The 20305-nt window shown below is 48.0% G+C and overlaps 1 protein-coding gene across 1 annotated transcript in view; it reads right to left on the bottom strand.

Moving 5' to 3' along the window:
• Nucleotides 1-821: 821 nt before the first annotated feature.
• PTGFRN (prostaglandin F2 receptor inhibitor) overlaps nt 822-20305 on the bottom strand; it is a 78118-nt gene continuing 58634 nt past the window's right edge. Inside the window, exons 5-9 of the mRNA XM_055312145.1 lie at nt 18934-19359; nt 13993-14412; nt 7600-7704; nt 2734-3039; nt 822-1242 (exon numbers count right to left, since the gene is read on the bottom strand). Coding sequence (XP_055168120.1) covers nt 1076-1242; nt 2734-3039; nt 7600-7704; nt 13993-14412; nt 18934-19359 — 1424 coding nt within the window. The 3' untranslated portion in view covers nt 822-1075. The remainder of the gene's footprint in view (nt 1243-2733; nt 3040-7599; nt 7705-13992; nt 14413-18933; nt 19360-20305) is intronic.

The following is a 20305-nucleotide window of genomic DNA, read 5'->3' as shown; positions in this document are numbered from 1 at the left end:
CAGTCTCGCAAGCAGCAGCACACCTTCAGGTGACGGAGACCGCGCAGCCCGTGAAGGACGTGGGGCGTCTGCAGGTGCCGCCGCCAGTCCCCCGGTGGCCAAAGCCTCTGCCACCCACCGAGGGCAAGGGATGGGGACGAGGTGGCTTTGTCCTCCAGATGCCATCCCCGGGAGCCACAGCCTCTCTGCAGCTCGCGTGAACTACGGACATTTAGCTCCTAGGACCCCCTTGTGTCTGCTTTCCCTGGGGCCCCATGACCTCAGCACCACTGGAGGGAGGGCCCACTCCTTCCCTTGTCCCCAGTCTCCTCCTCCCTGAGGCCCTCTTTACTGCCCTGGACAGAGAAGGCGGTGTATTTTCTTCATATTCATGTTCATTCTTAAGGCTAAGGTGGCAAGATAAGGTGCTTGGTGGAGAGCCAAATTCTAGATTCCAGGGCCATGTCAGCACACTCACATAAAAGCAAATATAAAAGAAATGGAAAAGGGGCAAAGTAGAAAAAAAAAAAAGCCTTTGGGCTCAGTAAGAAGTTAGATACTGCAAGTTTAGATTTCAAATGTGGTCTAAACCCCTGAAAATACGGGGATGGGTAGGGTGGTCAAAGCCACCAGTTTAGCCTTCAGCACAGGTCTATGCAGGCCAGGGGGTTGCAGCCAGCGGCACTCCCGACAGGCAGCTCCGCTCTCCCCACCTCCCCAAGACCAAGAACTCTGAGAGCCATCATCCTCCCTCCCCGCAACCCCTCAAAACCAAACATACTAACGCACACAGGTCAGAGATCTATAAACCGGTAGGAGAAAAAAATTAGACAAAGGGTAACCATTAAAAAGCCGCAGCTGGGAAGACACACACGTGATTGTTCTACCAGAAAGTGCCGTGGGAAGAAGAGCCATGTGCTGGTAAACGTGTCCGCGCTCAGGACTGGACATGCAGAGGAGAGAGAGCGCCAGGTCCCACCTGAGATTAGAGAGGACTGGGTTTTAGTGTCACACACTTCGCATGAAAAGCTTGCTGTCCTCTTCCCGCCCATACCGCTCCTGCGCCGCCTCGGTGGCCGCTCCCCCCACTGTGGTCCTAGTCCATCTCCATGGACATGAGCCGGCGGCGCTCGCGCCTCGTCTCCTGCACCTCCTTCTTGCAGCACCAGTGGGAGCTGCAGTACCCGATGAGGCAGGACAGGAGCCCGATGACAGTGGACAGGCCCACGCCGATCAGCAGCGGGTACTTGAAGGCGTTCAGCACTGGGAGGGAGCAACAGAGGGATACCAGGTTAGGCCTCGGGAAGCCCACCACCTAGCCTCACCTCCCCACCCCATCTTGTCTCCCCCAGGGGGCAGCTCGGGCTCAGGCTGTATCTAGCACCTAGTGTGGTGCTAGAGACAGGAGCCCTCTGAGCCGTCCACAAAGTGAGCAGATGACACCTGACCCCTATCCGTGGGGGAGAAAACAAGAAAAAAAAAAAAAAAGGAAAAAGGATTTCATTTGATGTCTGCGAGTGTCGGCTTGCTTTTTAGGGTTTTGGCAGGAGATGGATCTTTAAAAGTCAGTATAAGGGCACCGTGCGTTCGACAGCAGATGCATCCTTTAAAAAAAAAAAACTGTTCATAAATCAATTCTGTGCATCAAATAACTGAAGTGTGTTGAGGGGAGCTATTTTAAGTAACACTGTAGTAAATTATCTAGCAAAGTGAATAATCGCTCCCTTGTATGGGAAATCTGGGTTTTCATATGGAGCTACTTCAAGCAAGGAATTTCTAAGATGTAAATAGGGTATAAATGACGAAGTGTCAGGAATGCACAAACACTACACAGATTGCACACATTCAAATCCCAAATCCCTTCTCCCAGAAGCACCAGCTCTCCTTGGGCGGTGGCTGGCATGCTGGCTGGTGCCTGACATTTAATGTGGCTCACCTTTCAAAACAGCCCTATGAGAGACTGTTACCCCACTGCACGAGAGAGGAAACAAAGGATCACAAAGGCTAAGTCATCTGTGGACAAGCTGGGTTCCCATTCCAGTCTCCTCCAAACTGACATCTCAACAGGGAAGCACACTCAAAGGCTCTCCTGATCCTCAGAGGTGCTGGGGCTTTTATTCTCTCCATGGAATCTCCCCATTCTCATTTATTCTGAAGCTTTTTGCAGAGAAGACATGTTTCTCATTAGCCAAGGAACAACTGCCCCCACTCTGGGATGCTTGGGGAACAGGCGGGTGGGGAGGAGACTCTCTGAGCACCTAGTTAGAATGACTCTGGTGGTCAGTGTGAGCTAACAAAGCAGAGAGCCCCATTCCTATCCCCAGGTTTCTGAAAGATCCCCCTCCATGCTAATGACATCAGGTGTAGCCCCCTCAAGAAGCAAAACCAAGAGCGGGGCGGGAGTGGCAGGAGCCCACTCACTGCTCTCCGGGGGGACCAGAGCCCATCTCTTGATGACTTTCTCTGCCTCTGCCTAGCAGTCCATGCTGACCCCATACCAAGGAACATGGGTTTGCACAGGATTTGCAGAAAGCATCAAAAAATCTTTCCAGGGAGTCTTGAAAATCATTCCCTGGTGGTGGCTCCAGTGCTGCACACCATACCTGGGGAGGCCTGTTTGCGCTCCTTCTGGGTACAGGCCCAGGCGAGGTCTAGAGCGAGTAGGCTGTGCTGTGGCACATTCCTCAAATGGTAGCAACCTGAATCCATCAGTAGCAGCATGGCACAGACACTCAAACAGCATGTCATTCTTACCATCCATCTTCACAGTCACGAAGATGGGCTTGGAGTAGATCTCTGCCTCCTTCTGCCAGGAGCCTGTTGGGGACTTTACCCACGGAGTCACAGAGCAGTAGTAGTTGCCAAAGTCCTGGTCCTCAGAGCCATGCACCTGCAGCAAGAATTCTAACACGCTCACACGCTCCAGGCTGAGCTCACTCTTCCAGTTTCTCTCAGCTGTGGTCACGATGCCCTTCCGATCCAGGGATGATAGGAGGACAGGAGCCTTGTCCAGACCGAAGGAGTGCACGGCAAACCAGGACACGTCAAAGGCCATGTCATCTGTGGATTGATTGCAGACCAAGCCGAAAGCCTGAGTCAGTGCAACGGGCAGAAATCCCACCTATGGCTAACACGCATGCACCTCCCCAGGGGCCAGCGCTGCCCCCCATGCCTTAATCTCTCGGATTCCTCCCAACCCTACAATGAAGGTACTACCATGTGCCCTGCCCTACCTTGTTCGAGGTCACAGGGCCAGGAGCAGTGCACACAGCTTCACCCAGGGAGTGTAGCTCCACAGTCCACCCTCTCAACTGTGCCGCCGCCACCACCCAGCCCATGGAATGCCCAAAACCATCCCCCGCAGGGGACACGGGACATAGAGCTGGTAGGCGGCAACACTGCAGGCTCTGCCTCCCAAAGCAGGGCCCTCTGATGTTTCAAGCAGAAGAGCCCAAGACCAGGAGGACGCTAACATAGTCTAGGACAAAGGGTACCTCAAGGGGAACCATACAAAATCGAGAGTTATAAGGAGGTTAGGTTTCAATGTTCGCTGTGGTTTTTCCCCTACAGATGTGCTGAAGTCCAAAACAACAGGAAAGACATGTCCAGCTGAGAAAGTGGAAAACAGGTGAACAGTCCCAGAGAGTACGCTGCTGAATCTCAAAGCACTCTGCAAAATTAAGGTTCTCAGGGCCTCGAATAAATTAATGTGGGCACAGGAAAAAAAGATGACTCTGGCACAAGTGGTAATTCTCACAGAACGTAAAGATAAGGGTATAGGTCATAAGCCCCTGGCTTCTTCTGGCAAGTCCCTAGTGACACCAGCTGTGGCAGGCCTGGGGCACACCCAGCAGGCCAGGAAGGAATGTATGGCCACAAACACTTTTTGTTTTCCATGCACTTGACAAAGCTTTCTTTATAAACATTAAATAGCACCATTTTCATTAAATAAAAAGTAACATCTACTCATTTAATGAAAATATACTAATAACCTTTGTCTGAAGGCAAATCATACCTGCTTATGTACTAAAAAGGAACATAAACAAAATGAAAAGCAAGACTTTCTATAAAATTATACAATGATGTTTCCTTCCCAACTCACTTGGAAATGTCAAGGGCCCATGCAAACCTCGATCCCACTTACAGGATGACGGCTCGCCACTCTAAGGCTCAAAGTACCTTCTTTCCCTGCCTGTGGGCCCACTGTGACCCTTGAGCAGAAAATCTGATGGTTGCCAGTGTTACGGGTCACCTCTGACCAAGAAGCCTGGCTTCCCGGGGGCAGAGGGAGTGCTGTCAATGCCCTCCCACCCTCAGGGTGCCGGAGCAGAGTGGGTCCCTAGACCCCGATTGTATGCTCATCGAAAACTCCAGCTCAGTGCTGTTGTGACCTGCAGGGGCTGGGTTGTTACTGGAGGCAAAAAGTTACTTGGGAGTAGAATCTAGCCCCAGTCTGGCCGTGCCTCATGGAGCTGTGGACAGCCTGTAGGGCCAGGTTATAGCACTAGACTCCCAGCACCGGTACTTGCTAGCCATGTGGCCCGGAGGGGTGACTTAATGCTCCGTGCCTCAGTTTCCTCAGCTGTAAAACGAATACTGCAATTTCATGCAATGAAATTTAGAATAGCACCTGCCTGGCACATAGTAGGTGCTCATGACCTGCCCACAGTGAATGTCCTGACTCCACACTACGACATACACAGTCTAGGAATGGATGCTGCTAACAGGGAGGGCCTCACTGCCTGTAGCGGAGCCTCTTCGGGCCCGCCCTGGCCAGCTGCTGATGGTGTGGGCTACTAACATTCTCACCCCTGTACCCTCTTCCGGAGGATAGGCTTCAGCTGATGGAAGCCACCTCCTGAAGGTTCAGAAACACTCTTGCTCCCATATCATTCAGCCTATGCATGGTGATTCACCAATGGCAGGGATCTAGAAGGCCAGTCCCTTTACTCTGTGGTACCACCCACGCCCCAGAGCTTCCCGGCAGGTGGTGGTGGATAGTTAGACTTGTTCTGAATTCACACCGTTGCCTGGCTTCTTTCCCTGCTCTGTCTTGACTTCCTTGCTCCCTGGAAGCGCACCCTTAATTAGTCACTTGCACGCTGGTCTCAGGCTTTGCATCTCAAGAACCTGACCTAAGACACTGACCTGCCCTGTCCCTCCCGTCCTGGCACAGAAGTGCCTGGGTGCTTGGCCCACTCAGACGGTATGTCCTTTCCAAAAGAAAATTCCTTCACAGCCCATCAGATGAGTGAGGAAATACTAAATTACAGTGTGTGCTTAATTACTCAGAATCTTCCACCCACACAGTCCAACAGTGCAAAGTTCTGGAAAACTGTGATCTGCATGATAACAGCCACCTATAGCTTCTGTAATTATACTGGAGGAAAAAGACTTTTACATGAAGGGCACACATGCTGACCCATTAATTTGCTGAGAAAGAACATTTCTTTTTTCTTTCTTTTTTTTTTCTGAGAAAGAACATTTAAATAAGTTGTGTATACAGCTTACGTGAGCTTCAACTGTAAACATGGTAACGACTTCTGGACGGGAATCCCTGCCCGGTTCCTCTCCACTTTCACTTTCATTTTCCCTTCTGAATCCCTCTCTGTGTCCCTGATCCTCTGCACCTCGGCTTACTCAGAACTGAGGCTCCCCACCCTGTGCCCTTGAGAACACAGCCAACCAACTGGATGGGTTCTTTTCCTTTTCTTCCATCTTCTGCCAATACTTCTTTTCCTACCTTTGCAGCTCAACCAGGTCCAGGTTCCCTGCGAGAGCCATTTTGGTATCAGTGAGCTAGTCCAGGGGTCAGTGGCCTACAGCCCACAGGCCAAATCCAGCCCACCACCTGTTTTTGTAAGCAAAGCTTCCCTGGAACAGGGTGGAGCCCATTTGCTCACATGCTGTGTACGGCTGCTTTTACACTATTGCGACAGAGCTGAGTAGTTGCTGCAGAGACCATCTGGCCCACAAGGCCAAAAATACTTCCTCCCAGGGCCCTTTCCAGAAAACAACTGCTGACCCTGAACTAGTTAGCACCTGCACCCTCGACCAGAGGTCCTGGAGGAGCTGGATCTCAGCTGGTAGACAGCTCGGCCTCCACTCAACACAAGCTCTGCCTAGGCCCCTGCTCATGCTGTCCACTCCAGTTCCACTGCAGGCCCTCTGCGCTTTGCTTACGACCTACCCTTACTACAGAAGGCGAACCTGCTTCCAGATTCCACCCCAGAGCTGCAGGTCCAGTGGTCTCTGCACAGAACTCTGAGTCTTGTACAATTTGGCCTTTTCAAGGGGCCAATAGCAGAGAGGCCATGGCTCTGCTTGTGATGGGGTGGGTGATACAAAGCTGCCCAAGGATAGAGCGGCCCCCCAGGCAGTGAAGAAGGTTCTCCAGTCTCATTAGAAGAACGCGGTGGTGGGTACAGTCACTCTCGGCAACAGACACCTTATGTGCTTTCAGTTCTTTTAAACCCCGAGGGTCTAAGAGTGAGGCAAGGACACTATCTGGTCACTGAAGCAAAAGCGTAAAACTGATGGCCCACGGCTCTACGGCATCCCGTTGGCAACACATATTTTTTTGCAAAGAAAAGGTATATAAAGATTTCCCAGGAACTTAAACTATGACAGCACCGCCTGGTCACTTGCTACCTGTTTACTCCACTCTGTGCCTAATCACAGAGGTAACACTACCTGATACTGTATATAAGAGGACTGCTTTCTTGTCTGTCTCCTTAACCCGGCCACAAGCTCCATGACGACAGATGTGGACTGTTTTCATCCCTTCCCTATTGCCAGTACCTGCTAACAGAAGCAGCTCAATAAATCATCTGCGTGAATAAATGCATCAAAGACAAAGTAAAGGAGTGGGACTCTGCCAGCAGGTTTTAAACCAGCTTGAGATTGAATCGGCCCTGGAAGTGGCCCACCGACAGCCTTGGCAATTCCGAGCCCAAGGTCTGGATGTGTTTCCAAATCATCCAACAGACGGATGCATCCATTAAACAGTATTTCTTAAGCTCCCCCTGAGTACCCAGTACAGAGTGAGGCAGTTTGGGGATTCACGCAGCCCAAGCCCTGACCTCCACATCTGTGTCATGGTGACATGAGAAGCGTTTATAAAAAGCAACAAGGGGGGGGATTCCTGGGTGGCTCAGTGGTTTAATGCCTGCCTTCAGCTCAGAGCATGATCCTGGAGTCCTGGGATCAAGTCTTGCATCGGGCTCCCTGCATGGAGCCTGCTTCTCCCTCTGCCTGTGTCTCTGCCTCTCTCTCTGTGTGTCTCTCATGAATGAATGAATGAATAAATGAATGAATGGATGAATGAATGAATAAATAAATAAATCTTAAAAAAAAAAATAGGGCAGCCGGGTGGCTCAGCGGTTTAGCGCTGCCTTCAGCTCAGGGCATGATCCTAGAGACCCAGGATCGAGTCCGCGTCAGGCTCCCTGCATGGAGACTGCTTCTCCCTTTGCCCCTCTTTCTGTCTCTCTCTCCCTCTCTCTCTCTGTGTGTGTGTGTGTCTCTCAGAAATAAATAAAATATTTAAAAAATAATAAAATTAAATTAAAAAAAAAAAGAAAGTAGCACGGGGTAGGGGAAGGAGAGAAGATGAAATACCTGGATCCAGTGCTCCTTCAACAGTGATGATACAAAACAATCTGATCAGATCTCCCCGGATGACTGACGGTGTGTCCGAATGCACGGAGGCATTAAATATAGGCCCTGGAAGAAAGTGAGAGCACCGCATTATTCCCGCTCAGGCTGTTGTTTATATTCCATTCCTGGCACTAAAATGGGCATCCGCGTGTGGCCCATCTTCCCTGGAACTGGGCTGGGTGGTGCTCTCAGGTTGCTATTCTCCTCCTCAGACACGTGCATCAGGCCATCCAAATAAGCATCCTCTTTAATTACAACCACAACAGAACTCTTGCTACAGGACTACTTTTGCAGGACACCGGTGGCTCGGTGGTTGAGCATCTGCCTGTGGCTCAGGTCATGATCATGGGGTTCTGGGATTGAGTCCCACATTGGGCTCCCTGTATGGGGCCTGCTTCTCCCTGTGTCTCTGCCTTTCTCTCTGGGTCTCTCATGAATAAATAAATAAAATCTTTAAAAAATTACTTTTGCTTCTGGCTTTTCCTTTCCCTCTTCTCTGATGACAAACACGGTCCTCTTTGAAGGCCATCCCCACCTACTATCCTGATGCAGCCCAGGAGGCTTCTGGTTCTGCGTGGTTCACTTTCTGACAGAGGTGGTGGGAGATCAGAGGGAACAGGACTGAACTAGTCCCATTCTGGGCCCGATGGAGTGAGTGGCCTCGCTGTGCTGGGGACAGGGGCTCTGCCATTAGGAGGCTGCAACGCTGTCAGCTGACAGACATGCCTACAATGACGACACTCCATAGGGGACAATGGGAGCACCAGAGGCATGGCTGCAGTCTGTCGGGAAACCGAGGCAGCACACGGGCATTGCTTCAAAACACTACCCAGACAGGATTGGTCTCACACACCTTCCTGAGAACCCCCCTTGATATTCAGTTTGCTTTGAAAGATTCTTTCCTTCTTCCAGAGGCCAAAAGATGTGTCTACCCAAACTGTGCAAGGCAAAGATGTGCCAAGGTTCTGAGTTGTAAGCATAAAAATGGGCTACAAAATATGAAGTATAAAGACGGAACACATGGAGATAATTTAGTGCTAGAATTTAATAATATTTACCACAGTGTCAGTTGGATGCATTTGACTGTAGGTACAATTATTATGCTATTTGATTACGAGGCATAAATAAGTGAGTTTTGAATAAAAAAAAAAGTATGCCTTGCATGGAAGGAATCTGGCTCCTATCCCCTTCTTAGAGAGAGGGGCAATGTACTGCATTTTTTTTTTTAAACCTTTTACTCTTCAGTTTTAGGTGACAGTGTTACACAGCTTTAAGCCCATCTGATCCTAAGAGCCTGATATTTACCTTATTCTAATAAGAACAGGCAAACCTAAAGAAGGTTCCAGAATACCAGTGCCGTGGGATTTCCCCTGGGTTTCCTGGGAAGCAAAAAGAGACAGCCCTGGACACTGATTCTGAAACTCATCAGAAGCTAAGAACACAAGTGTTACTACTTTTAAATCACATCACCAAAAAGGAAAAAGTGCTTTAACATCCAAAAGAAATGACTGAGAAGTGTGTAAAGGTCACACAAACCAATGAGGCAAAGAGCTAAAAAAGCTGTATTTTCACTTCACCATGAGTGGAAGACAAACTCCTCGGACTGCTTTCCTCATGCCAAGTCCCAGAGTAGTTGGTGTTCTGCTGGGAAAAAGGTAACAGGCAGGTGCAGGACCCAGCAACCCAGGGAGGCGGGGCAGCCCTGAGCAGGTGGCGGTGAGAGTTCAGATTAACCAGAGAGCAGCAGAAGGGCATCGACTCCGGGAGTAGGGGAGAATGTAACAGAATGGTGGTCACAGGGCATAGGGAAAGGGATGAGAGCAGAGAGGACGGGGAAACCTGACCTACTTGTGAGCAGCCTGCCCTTTGATCAACTCCTCTCCCAGCCATGGTTCCCACAGGTCCTGACCACCTTGGATTTGCTCTGTTTATTGCAGCGAGCTGGGACAAGATCAAGCCAGTGGCTCTGCCTTGGCTCGGTGTTCATGCCTGGGGGGGCACTTCCATACCTGGCCACTTGGGAGTACAGGTTAGTAGCAACCAAGGTGAGCAATGAGGACGTTTTTTTCTCTGACTAGAAATTTCATGGTAAGAAACCACAAAATGATAAAACGTAAAGACCCTCAAAATGGATTTAGGTTTCTAAATTGGAAACAGCAAAGACAGACTTACCAATTTGGACAAATCTCACTTTTTCTTTACATTTCCAAAGAAAACCCAAAATGCCTTCTAGGTCACAAGTTACAGTTCTCATTTCCCCTATTGGCTGTGGATGTGGGAACAACAGAATATTTGTGCTAAGGCTCACCATGCAGACATGGATCGGGGAAAAGGCCTTCATTGTAAAATATTCACAGCAGTGGATTTCCTTCTAATGAAATCAACAACTCACTGTTAATGTGGGTCATTATCTTATCCCAGGCTGGGAAATATTTTTATTATGGTCAATTTCTGTGGTAATGCTGTTTTTGTGAGGGATTTTGTCTGGTTAACTTCACAGATGACAGACTCCGGCACAGAGAATTTAAGTGAACACCAGAGTCACTAGATGTCCCCCGATTCCTAGTCTGCAAGTCTGCAGAGAGTACATGGGTCACACTGAGCTTTTAAATACAAACATTGACAGAATCATGTGCTAACCCCACCCCCTAAAAAGTGCTGTACACAGTATTTTTGTGAAAGCCAAAATTGCCGACCATCTGCATGTCCATCAATAGGGTAATGGCTAACTAAATTCTAGGAGGTGTCGTTAAAGTTGTTATTTACCTAGAATTTGTTTTAACATGAAAACTGCTTATTTTAGAAGGTTAAGGGAGGAAAGCAGATCACAAAACTGTATACCCAGCCTGATCTCAGAGTCATGAAGAAAACACGCATTGGGAAGATTTCCAGGAAGACAAACACCACAAATTAACAGTGTCTGGTTGGTTATGGGTAACTCTTTTCCTTCTACTTTATCGTATTTCCAAGTTTTCTCTATTCAGGAGAAAAACTTTGTTATTATCCTTTTGTAATGGTAAACGCCTTGAACACGGTAACATTTATTCTGTATTCTCCCTGACACTTTGGGTCAGTGAAATTCACGACTCAGCAGCGCCCCTTGGAAACACAGTCCTCACAACCAAGAAGCAAGCACCCCATAGCCAGCGGATAGAAAGGTGGACACCAGGAAGGACCTCTTTGTTATGTGTATCTTATGGTGTGCTGTTGATTTTTAGGAAGTGAAGACTCTTCAGTATCAAGTCAGTATTTACTGGGAGCCATTTGGGGCAAAGGACCTGTGCTAGGTGGATCTGATGGCAACTTCTCCTAATTAAATTGTCAACTGGCCATGACAACTCCGTGGACTAAATAAAATAAAAATCTTGGCCAGTCTATTCAGCCTGGAAGCTACAGTCATTTTTGTTTTAAAGATTTTATTTATTTATTTATGAGAAAGAGAGAGAGGCAGAGACACAGAGGGAGAAGCAGGCTCCATGTAGGGAGCCTGATGTGGGACTCAATCCCTGGACTAGGATCATACCCTGAGCCGCAGGCAGGAAGCCACAGTCATTTTATCTGTTATGCAGAGATTTAAATAATTGAAAAATAGATGCAATACCTATTCCTCACCCAGAAATACAAAAGATTTTATGTCTCCCCAGTTTCCCATAAAAATTCTAGAGAAACATCAAATAACAAATGTAAAACAAGATGGAATAAATTCCTACAGAGAGTAAAACAGATACACAAATAAAAGACAAAAACCACATAATCATCTTAATCTCACTAGACACAGAAAAAGCATTTGACAACATTCAGCATCTCTTCATGGTAAAAACACTCAACAAACAGGTAATAAATGGGAAACTTCCCCAACTCAATAAAGGGCATCTATGAAAAACTCAGTTATGATGACTTTTAATGGTAAAGGACTGAAAACTTTCCCCGTAAGATCAGGAACAAGACAAGGATGTCCACTTGTGCACTACTATTCAACAACATTATTCTAGAGGTGCCAGCCGGGGCCATTAGGCAAGAAAAATAATTGGAAGGTATTCAGTTTGGAAAGGAAAAAGTAGAATTGTCTTTATTCACAGATGCCGTTTTATTGTATTTAAAACATCCTAAGGAGGGGCACCTGGATGGCTCGGTGGTTGAGTGTGTCTGCCTTTGGCTCAGGTCCTGGGGTCGAGTCCCGAATTGGGCTCCCCACTGGGAGGCTGCTTCTCCCTCTGCCTGTGTCTCTGCCTCTCTCTGTGCATCTCTCATGAATAAATAAATAAAATCTTAAAAAATAAATAAAACATCCTAAGGAATCAACCAAATAGCAATTAAAACTAATAAGTCTAGCAAGGTTGCAGAATCCAATAGCAATACACAAAAAATCAGCTCTGTTTCTCTATACTTGCAAGGAATAAATGGAAAAGGAAATTGAGAGCAATTCCATTTACAATAGCATCAAAAACTAAAATACTTAGGATATATTTAATGAAAGAAGTTCAAAATTTTGTACATTGACAACTACAAACACTATAGACAGAAATTAAAGACCCAAATAAATAGAAAAATGTTCCATGTTGATGGACTGGAAGGCAATACTGTTAAATGGCAATACTCTCCAAACTGATCTACAGATTCAACACAATTCCTACCAAAGTCCCAGATGTCGTTTTTGCAGAAATCAATGGGTAATCCTAAAATTCATACAGAAATGCAAGAAACCCAGAATAGCTAAAACAATCTTGAAAAAGAACAAAGCTGGAAGGGTCATAGTTCTTGATTTGAAAACTTACTACAAAGCTACAGTGATCAGTGTGGTACTGGTATAGGAAAAGACAAATGGGGCAACACCATAGAACTGGAAGTCTAGAAAAATCCTTAAATTCATGTTTGAATGATTCTTGACAAGTGTGCCAAGACAAGTCAAGGGGAAAGGAAGAGGCTATTCAACAAGTGGTGTAAGAATGGCTGGGTGTTCACATGCAAAAGAATAAAACTGAATCCCACCCTCTGCTACACACAAAAATCAGGGCTACTGGGTGGCTCAGTCAGTTCAACATCTGCCTTCAGCTCAGGTCACGATCTCAGAGCTCTGAGATTGAGCCCTGTGTTGGGCTCCCTGCTCAGTGGGGAGCCTGCTTCTCCCTATTCCCCAGCTGGTGTGTGCATGCACACATGCTCTCTCTCAAACAAATAAATAAAATCTTTCAAAAATTTTTATTTAGAACAGATCATAGCACTAAGTATAAGAGCCGAAATTGTAAAACTCCTTAGAAGGAAACAGAGGCATGTTCTTATAGCATAAAAACATTTTACTTAACCAAAAACAAAGTCAATTCAGGATAGACACAAAAATGCCCTTTTTTTAGTTAACCTTGTCGTACACGACTACCACCAATAACTATTAATGAACTGGTTGACAGATATATTCATCCATACCACCACAGCTCTGGCAACTCAACTAGTTGATGGGAAATCTTTTTCTAGTCCCAAAGCAAGGTGAGGCATAGGCTGGGATATTCATTTCCTGCGTGGAAATACTGGTCTATGAGCCAAGCCAAACACAGTACCCAGCACCTTCAGTCCTAGGGACCCCTAAGAGCGAAAGCCAGGGGCTTGATGCAACTGAGGTCTTGGCTCTGAACCGTACACATTTGGCAAGTCATGTAACCCTTCTGGAGACTCAGTGCCCTCTTTAATTATACTCCACCGTGTTCTCTAAGGGAGCTAAAATAGCTGGGTTTTGGTTTATCCATTAAAAATAAGAAATAAGCATTGCAGGTACACCCAAAAATTTTTACACAAAAATTCATAGGATCATTCCTAATAGTCCAAGAACTGGAAACACGCAAATGGCCACTAGGTGATAAATGGATAAAACAAAATGCAGTGTCTCCACACAGTGAAGTATCATTCAGTCACAGAAAGGTACTGACACATGCTACAACATGGATGATCCTCGAAATAAGACCAAAAAAGAGAGAAAACGGTATGCTACAAGGAAAGAGAACAGACATGAAGAGCATACGTTATATTCCATTAATGTAACATAGATGTCCAGAACAGACGAGTTTACAGAGATACGAAAATAGATTCGTGGTTGCTAGAGGGCTGGGAATGGAAGGGTGTCAGCTAAGGGATACAGGATTTCTTTGGGGTATAATGAAAATACTCTACAGTTGACTGTGGTGATGGCTGCACAACTCTGAATATACTGAAAGCCATCGAAGGATACCCTTTAAATGAGTAAGGTATATGACATGTGAATCACATCTCAAAGAGGAAAAGTGCTTAAGAAAAAACAGCCATTGGATCAAAATCCTAGGGTCGCTTTCTGGTTAAGTCTGTGGTTCAACAGGGTCCCTCGCTCACCTGCAGTTTGGAAGTCAATCTCAATAGGATTGGAGAGGCTGGTGGCTGCTTCTCGCCACAGGCTGCCCCTGACAGGAGACCAGGCTGTCACCATGCAGCGGTATAGCCCTGCATCCGAGACCTGAGTCTGGTACATTCGGTAGCGAAATTCATCTTCCTGCACTTTCTCCAACACGACGCCATCCACCCGGGATGCGTCTGTCCAATTCTCCAGCTTCACCACAGAATCCTGGTCCAGGGAAATGATGTACTTGGTTTCGTTGGGGCTGGTGAGGTCCCCCACAGGCTTCTCAGCGGTGATGAGAACAGAGTAGCGAGGCGACTTAATATTCTTGGAAGACACTTTGCAAGTCATCTCAAATGTATTCCCTGCAGCAAAGAAAGGCTTTGGCTGCCTTGCCTTCACCACGAGCACAGAATCTAGAATGAAGTACCAGAAAGAGGTGATTGCCAACAGGACAAGTGAAAACAGATATGTGTCTGAAATGACAAGGAAATTGGACTTTATGTGCAAAGTGCTGTGCGATAGCACTTGAGGAAATCAGAAGGAAAATCATGAGTGTCTGTAAGCAGGCTACAAACCACCAGGCTGGATAAAGCAGAACAGTCTGATGTGATTTAATGGGAGACTACTGGTGCCCTCAAGGATGTGAGGCAGAGCTCACTCTTCGTTGTGAAGAGGAGGAGACATAGCAGAACACAACACCCAGATCAAGGCCGTAGGCCACGCCAGGTGCCTCCTCTCCCCTGAGGTTCTGCTGTGTGCAGGGAAAGTCTCCTGGGAAGAGCAGAGCAAGGGAGATATGGGCTCTTTCTGTTTGAATCATATGATGGTCACAGTACAGAACAGATTATTACTCAGGCAACTGGAACACATGCTCCTCAATCTAGTGATTTCCACAGAGATACTGTTTTACCATTTTGAGCAAGTGTCCATGGCTACACTCACTTTAGGTTTAAGTACATTACTCCCTGCTTCTCTGTGAAAAGAGAAATCCCGAAGCATACATACTTTAGAAGTCATCTCTATTATAACTGCTCAATGTCAGGCACTTGGAAGGTACTTAAATATTTGTTGAATGGAAGAATAAATGAAACACATTCTTTTTATCCTTTAATAAGACTATTAATTCTATAATCTGTCTGATTATACAATGAAAGTTTTATGTTGGGGTTTGTGGGAAGAGCTGTTCCCCCTATTAAGCAGAACACGCGTGTTATAGCATCTTTGGTATCACTGATTCCTAAGGCTCTAGTGAGCCACCCGCACACTCTCCTGTGGGGTTGGTAACCCATTCACTCCTTCAGCGAGTACTCAAGGAGAGCCTCCCATACCACAGTCACTGGGAATATGCTGCAGTAGACAAAGGATACAGAAATCCCTCCCCTTATGTGCTAGTGAAGGACGATGAACAAAATAAATAAGTAAAATACATGGTATGATACTGAAAGGTGTTTGACAGAGGATAAACCAGGGAAAGAGGAGAAAAAGTGTGTGTTGGGGGGTGGTGCTGGGGAGTGGCAGACAAGACAACACAATGTGAGACAGAGTGGCCAGGGATGGCATCCCTGATGAGGCACCAAGGAGCTGAGAAGGTGAGGGAATGAGCCTTGTACCCACGTGGGGAACAGCATTCCAGGCAGAGGGAAGAGGCAGCAGATGGCCAAAAGGCAGAGGCAGGTCTGGTGTGTTGGAGGAACCACGGGAAAGGCAGAGGGGATGAAGTGGAGTGACCACTGGGAAGGGTTATAGGTGAGGTCAGAAGGTAATGGGGGCCTGGGGGCCAGTTACCATAGGGCATTCAAGGGTACCAACAGGACTCTGGGCTTTGCTTTCAGTGAGATAGTAAACCTTTGAAGGTTAGGGCAGAGGAGTTTCATGATCTGACTGACATTTTAATAAGACTGCTCCAGCTGCCGAGTGCAAGGGCAGAAGCAAGGAGTGCGGTCAGGCGAGCAGTGATATAATCTAGGCAGGAGACAGTTGGTGGCTGGCTAACAGGGGAGCATGGCAGTGGCAAGACTCTATCTTGAAGAATGAGGAATTAAGGATGAAGGTTTTGGACTGAACCGACAATGAAGGTGCTGGAGAAGGCAAAAAGGGGACCAGAAGCACCATTCGGGACAGAAGTTTGAGATGCTCATTAGACAAGTGAAGGTGTCAACAAAGCTAAAGAGTGTTCAATTGGGCATTCTGGAAAGAGATCTGGGGTAGAAATGTAAATGTGGGAGTTACTGGTGTGTTAAGTGTATTTCAACCCATGAAGTTAGAAGACGTCACCAAGGGGGTGGGAAGAAGACATCACTAAGGGAGGGGAAGTCAACTAAAGAAGTCTGAGGACTACATCCTGAGACAGTCTCATGTCTGAGGGTCAGGGAAATGAAGAAGATCCAGCAAAGGAGACAGAGAAAGGAGTTGCTGTGAGGTGGGAGGAAGGCCCAGAGAGGGTGGCATCCTACAGCCAAGGGAAATCCAAGGTATTTCTGGGAGTGGGGGAGTGACCACCTGCATTACATCCTGCTATGTCCTGTAAGACAACGAACAACTGGATTCTGCAGGATGTCAATCACTACCAATCTTAACACAAGGTCTAGGGGACAAGTCTGATAGGAAGCAGGTGCCAGAGAGAACAGGAAGAGAGAGAGCGGAGACACGGAGTACAGACATTTCAAACACTTTGGCTATAAAAGGAAAGGAAGAGTAAAGGGAGAGGGTAGAGGGGCTTGGCAAAGGGAAAGACAGAGGGAGAAGCCAGATAAAAATTACTTTATAAAATATAAAAACGGGAACAGGAGGTCTAGTCATGTTTATAGGTCAACAGGAAAGGTGCAGAAAAGAAAGGAATATTGACGACATAAGAGAGAGAGGGGCTGGCCTTTGCTAGGACACAGGCTGCGGGTTGAGCATGTGGAAGTTCTCCTCTGATTATTTCTGTTGCTTTAGGGAAGGAGAGACTGGGACCAAGAGCTGAGAGTAAGGCTGGGAGAGGAGGTATGCAGAGAGAAGGTGGTATGCCATTATCGTTTTGGAGAGGAGAGAAGTAAACAGATTATGGAAATGTAGAATGATTGCCAGGCAGTGTTGAGAGCCCCGTTGACATAAATGATCACCGATTTAAAGTGAAGCCAGTCAACACATTTAAATGTTTTCATCCAGCTACAAATGGAGGTAGGCAAGTAGCAGAGCGTTGGCTCTGAACTGGCTTGTGGTTTGGCCAGAGCACAGAGCACAACAAGAGCAGGACAAGGAGACTCAGGGTGCAAGGGAGCGTTATAGCTGGCTAGGACTGTGAGTGGGGTGACTGCACATCTTACCCTCCCTTCTGCCCCTGGACATATCCAAGGATGGGAGAGGGTGCTGTTAGAAATGACACAGGGCAACAGGTGCAGACTGGACTACCCTGGACAACTGGTCCTACCAAGAGAGAGAAACGGAGGTGTTAGCAAGGCGACAGGGCTCATGGTCTGCCAGCCTTGGGGGGTTGAATGAGTGATGCTGGAGGAGTGGAGGAAGTGATCTAGAAAGACAGAAGGTATGTTTGGAGAAGAGGATGCCTGGATGTGAGAGCACGGAGGGTTTTCAGTTGTCACAACCAAGATGATCTAGTGCAGGGTGTGAGCACAGGAGGAAATGGCAGAACCAGACAGAGGACACAAGAACTCCAGAGGAGGGCTGAGGACTGAGAAAGAAAGGCTTATCTTCACCAGGGTTCCCAACCCTGGCTGTGCAGGAGAACCAGCTTAAAAATTCCATTGCCCAGGGGCGCCTGTGTGGCTCAGTCGGTTTCCACCCAGGTCTTGGTTGGAGTCTGCTGGAGATTCTCTCCCTCTCCCCATTCGTGTGTGTGCATGCGTGCTCTCTCTTAAATAAATAAAATCTTAAAAAGAAAAAATTCCAATGCCCAGATTGCATATATACCCTCAAACCAACCACGATTGGACCTCTGCTGGGGCTCAAGCATCACTGTTTGCTTTAAAGCTCCTCAGGTGATCATGCTGCGTGGTCCAAGTGCGGGCCAGCGTTGTACGTGGAGAGAAGCTACAAGTCAGTAGGAGTACTTGAGGGCGTGGCTATGAAACCAAAAGTTAACTGCTTCCCCGAGGGCACGAGAGGACCCAGGAGTGCAATGAGAGGAGGGGGCATGAGCTGACCGACAGGCCCCGCTGTGTGAGGAGCGTGGAAAGCAAACACCTCCACTCAGGAGACCCCAGGGCAAACAGTGGGCTCAGTGGGGAGTGAGGTTGGTCACATTCAATGTGGGAAAGAGAAAGGAACATTCCAAGCAGAGCGTCAGGCAACAGGAAATTGTGCTGAGTCTGAGGGGGCCCTGTTTGGCGTTGGGGGAGAGTGGGGGGTAATCAGCCAACTGAGGTGTTTCGAGGGACATGTGGTACTGCACATCTGGGTACAAGGGGGACCTCAGAGGCCTGGGCTGATGAGTCTGATACTCCAGGGCAGATAGTGCTCTGAGCATTGAGAGGAGACGTAGCAAAGAAACTGTTTCCCTCAAGTTCTTGTCACCCCTCCCCAAAACAACCTCTCTGAAGGGATGACCGGCACCTCAGGGGCAGGTGCAACAGTCTGTGGCTGCCCCCATTTGTGGCACCACATCCAGCAGGAACTCAAAGACATGAACACACCCCAACGGCCTAAGACCACCCAGCAGAGCAATAGTGTCAAGCGCTGCCCCCACCACCACCACTGCGGGCACCTAGGAGACGATTGTCTACCACCCACTAAGCCCCAGCTCTCTCACTGCGATGGACCCCTCCCCAGCATCAGTATCTTAAAGAGGTTCGTGCTGTTGGTAAGAGCAGCAGGCATTTGAGCTTGCAGTGTCTCGGATTCCTCGCAGGGAGACCCAGCATCTAAAAATGTGCAGTGGGACGACGTGGGCCAAAACAGAACACCAAAATGTCAATGAAGAACAAAGCACCTACCTTCAGATGCCCAAAATATGTTGACAGGTTTGGAGAAGACATCCTTGCTCTTCACCCAGCTGTCATTGCGCTGTTTGGTCCACGCAGACACGACACAGTAATAATTGCCTCTGTCTTCCTCTGTAGTCCTTTGGATCCGGAAACTGAATGTGTCCGTGTGCTCCTTAGAAAAAATAAAGTCTCCGTCCTGGGCTCGCTGCTTGCTCCTGTCTCCATACTTCAGAGTCCAGTCCCCGTTCATGACCGCAAGCAGCTCACTGGCCACCGCATCATCACTGCGCCGGTTCACCCTGTAGTACCAGGATACTGTGAAACGGACACTGGCCTCAGAGCTCTTCATGTCCACTATCCGGCACTCCAGCTCCGTGAGGTCGTCTGAAAACTCGGGGACCTTTGAAGCATTCAGGTACACCTGGTAGTCTGGTTCTGAATGAGAGACAGGGGCCAGGATTTAGAGAAAAAAAAAAAAATCAGACAGCAACATACTAAGAATTGGAAAGAACGAGACAAGCACTACTCTTGTCCTGACAATCAGAGGCCCATCCTGCCAACTACATGGATGGAAATGATAGTCTTTGCCCTGGATTGGAAGGATCCAGAAAGAGTCTGTTACTGCAAAACTTGTTACAACAATACTGCCACCACTATGGTCCCCAGGAAAGCTTTCAAGGCCAGAAGCCAAAGGCCTGCAGTCCCAGTCTTGACCTTTCCATGGTGGAGTGGGGGCATGGGGGTTGTCATCATGTTATCAGTTTCCCCGGGGAGTTTAGTCTTTAAGAAGGATCTAAGAAGCTCGGTGCTCACACTCTGCCAAGGTTTTGCATGGAATGCCAAGAGGTGCCTATGGACCTCGATAGTGCCTGTGGGAGCAGCACAGGAAAACCCCACACCAGAGAATATTCTAGCACTCGAGGCCAATCCCCACAGTGGCCTGGGTTCCTGCCATCCTTGGCCGCACTCTAAATGCAAGGCCCTCGGGTCATCGCTCCCCCTAACAATTCTCATTCTCGCTTTCCTGATCCTCTGACCTTTTCCGCTCAATCTGTGTCCAATGGTCAATAAACACCTGTCCTCACACTCCCCAGATGACATTCATTTGGGAGCCACGCGTTAACTGTCCCAGCCAATTCAGCCCACTCCCTTAGGACCCCTCCACTCCCCTGCCAGATACAAACTGTGACAGGTGAGGGAGGATAGCCAGCCCCCTCTTGGAGTCCCCTACCACCCGTCGCAACCCTCCCAGTCTCCATTTGTGTGGACACCCCTCCTCCCTCTGATGTTCACTGCACCCACTTCATCCGCTTTTGCAGCTCCACATTTCTGTCTTCACGGACTCCAAGGCCATCATCCTCCACACCTGCCAAGAACTGGT

The sequence above is a fragment of the Nyctereutes procyonoides genome, unplaced genomic scaffold, assembly GCF_905146905.1.
Source record: "Nyctereutes procyonoides isolate TBG_1078 unplaced genomic scaffold, NYPRO_anot_genome, whole genome shotgun sequence".
NCBI classification, from domain to species: domain Eukaryota; kingdom Metazoa; phylum Chordata; class Mammalia; order Carnivora; family Canidae; genus Nyctereutes; species Nyctereutes procyonoides.
The sequence above is the reverse complement of the archived record's forward strand: the minus strand, read 5'-3'. Positions and strand labels throughout refer to the sequence as shown.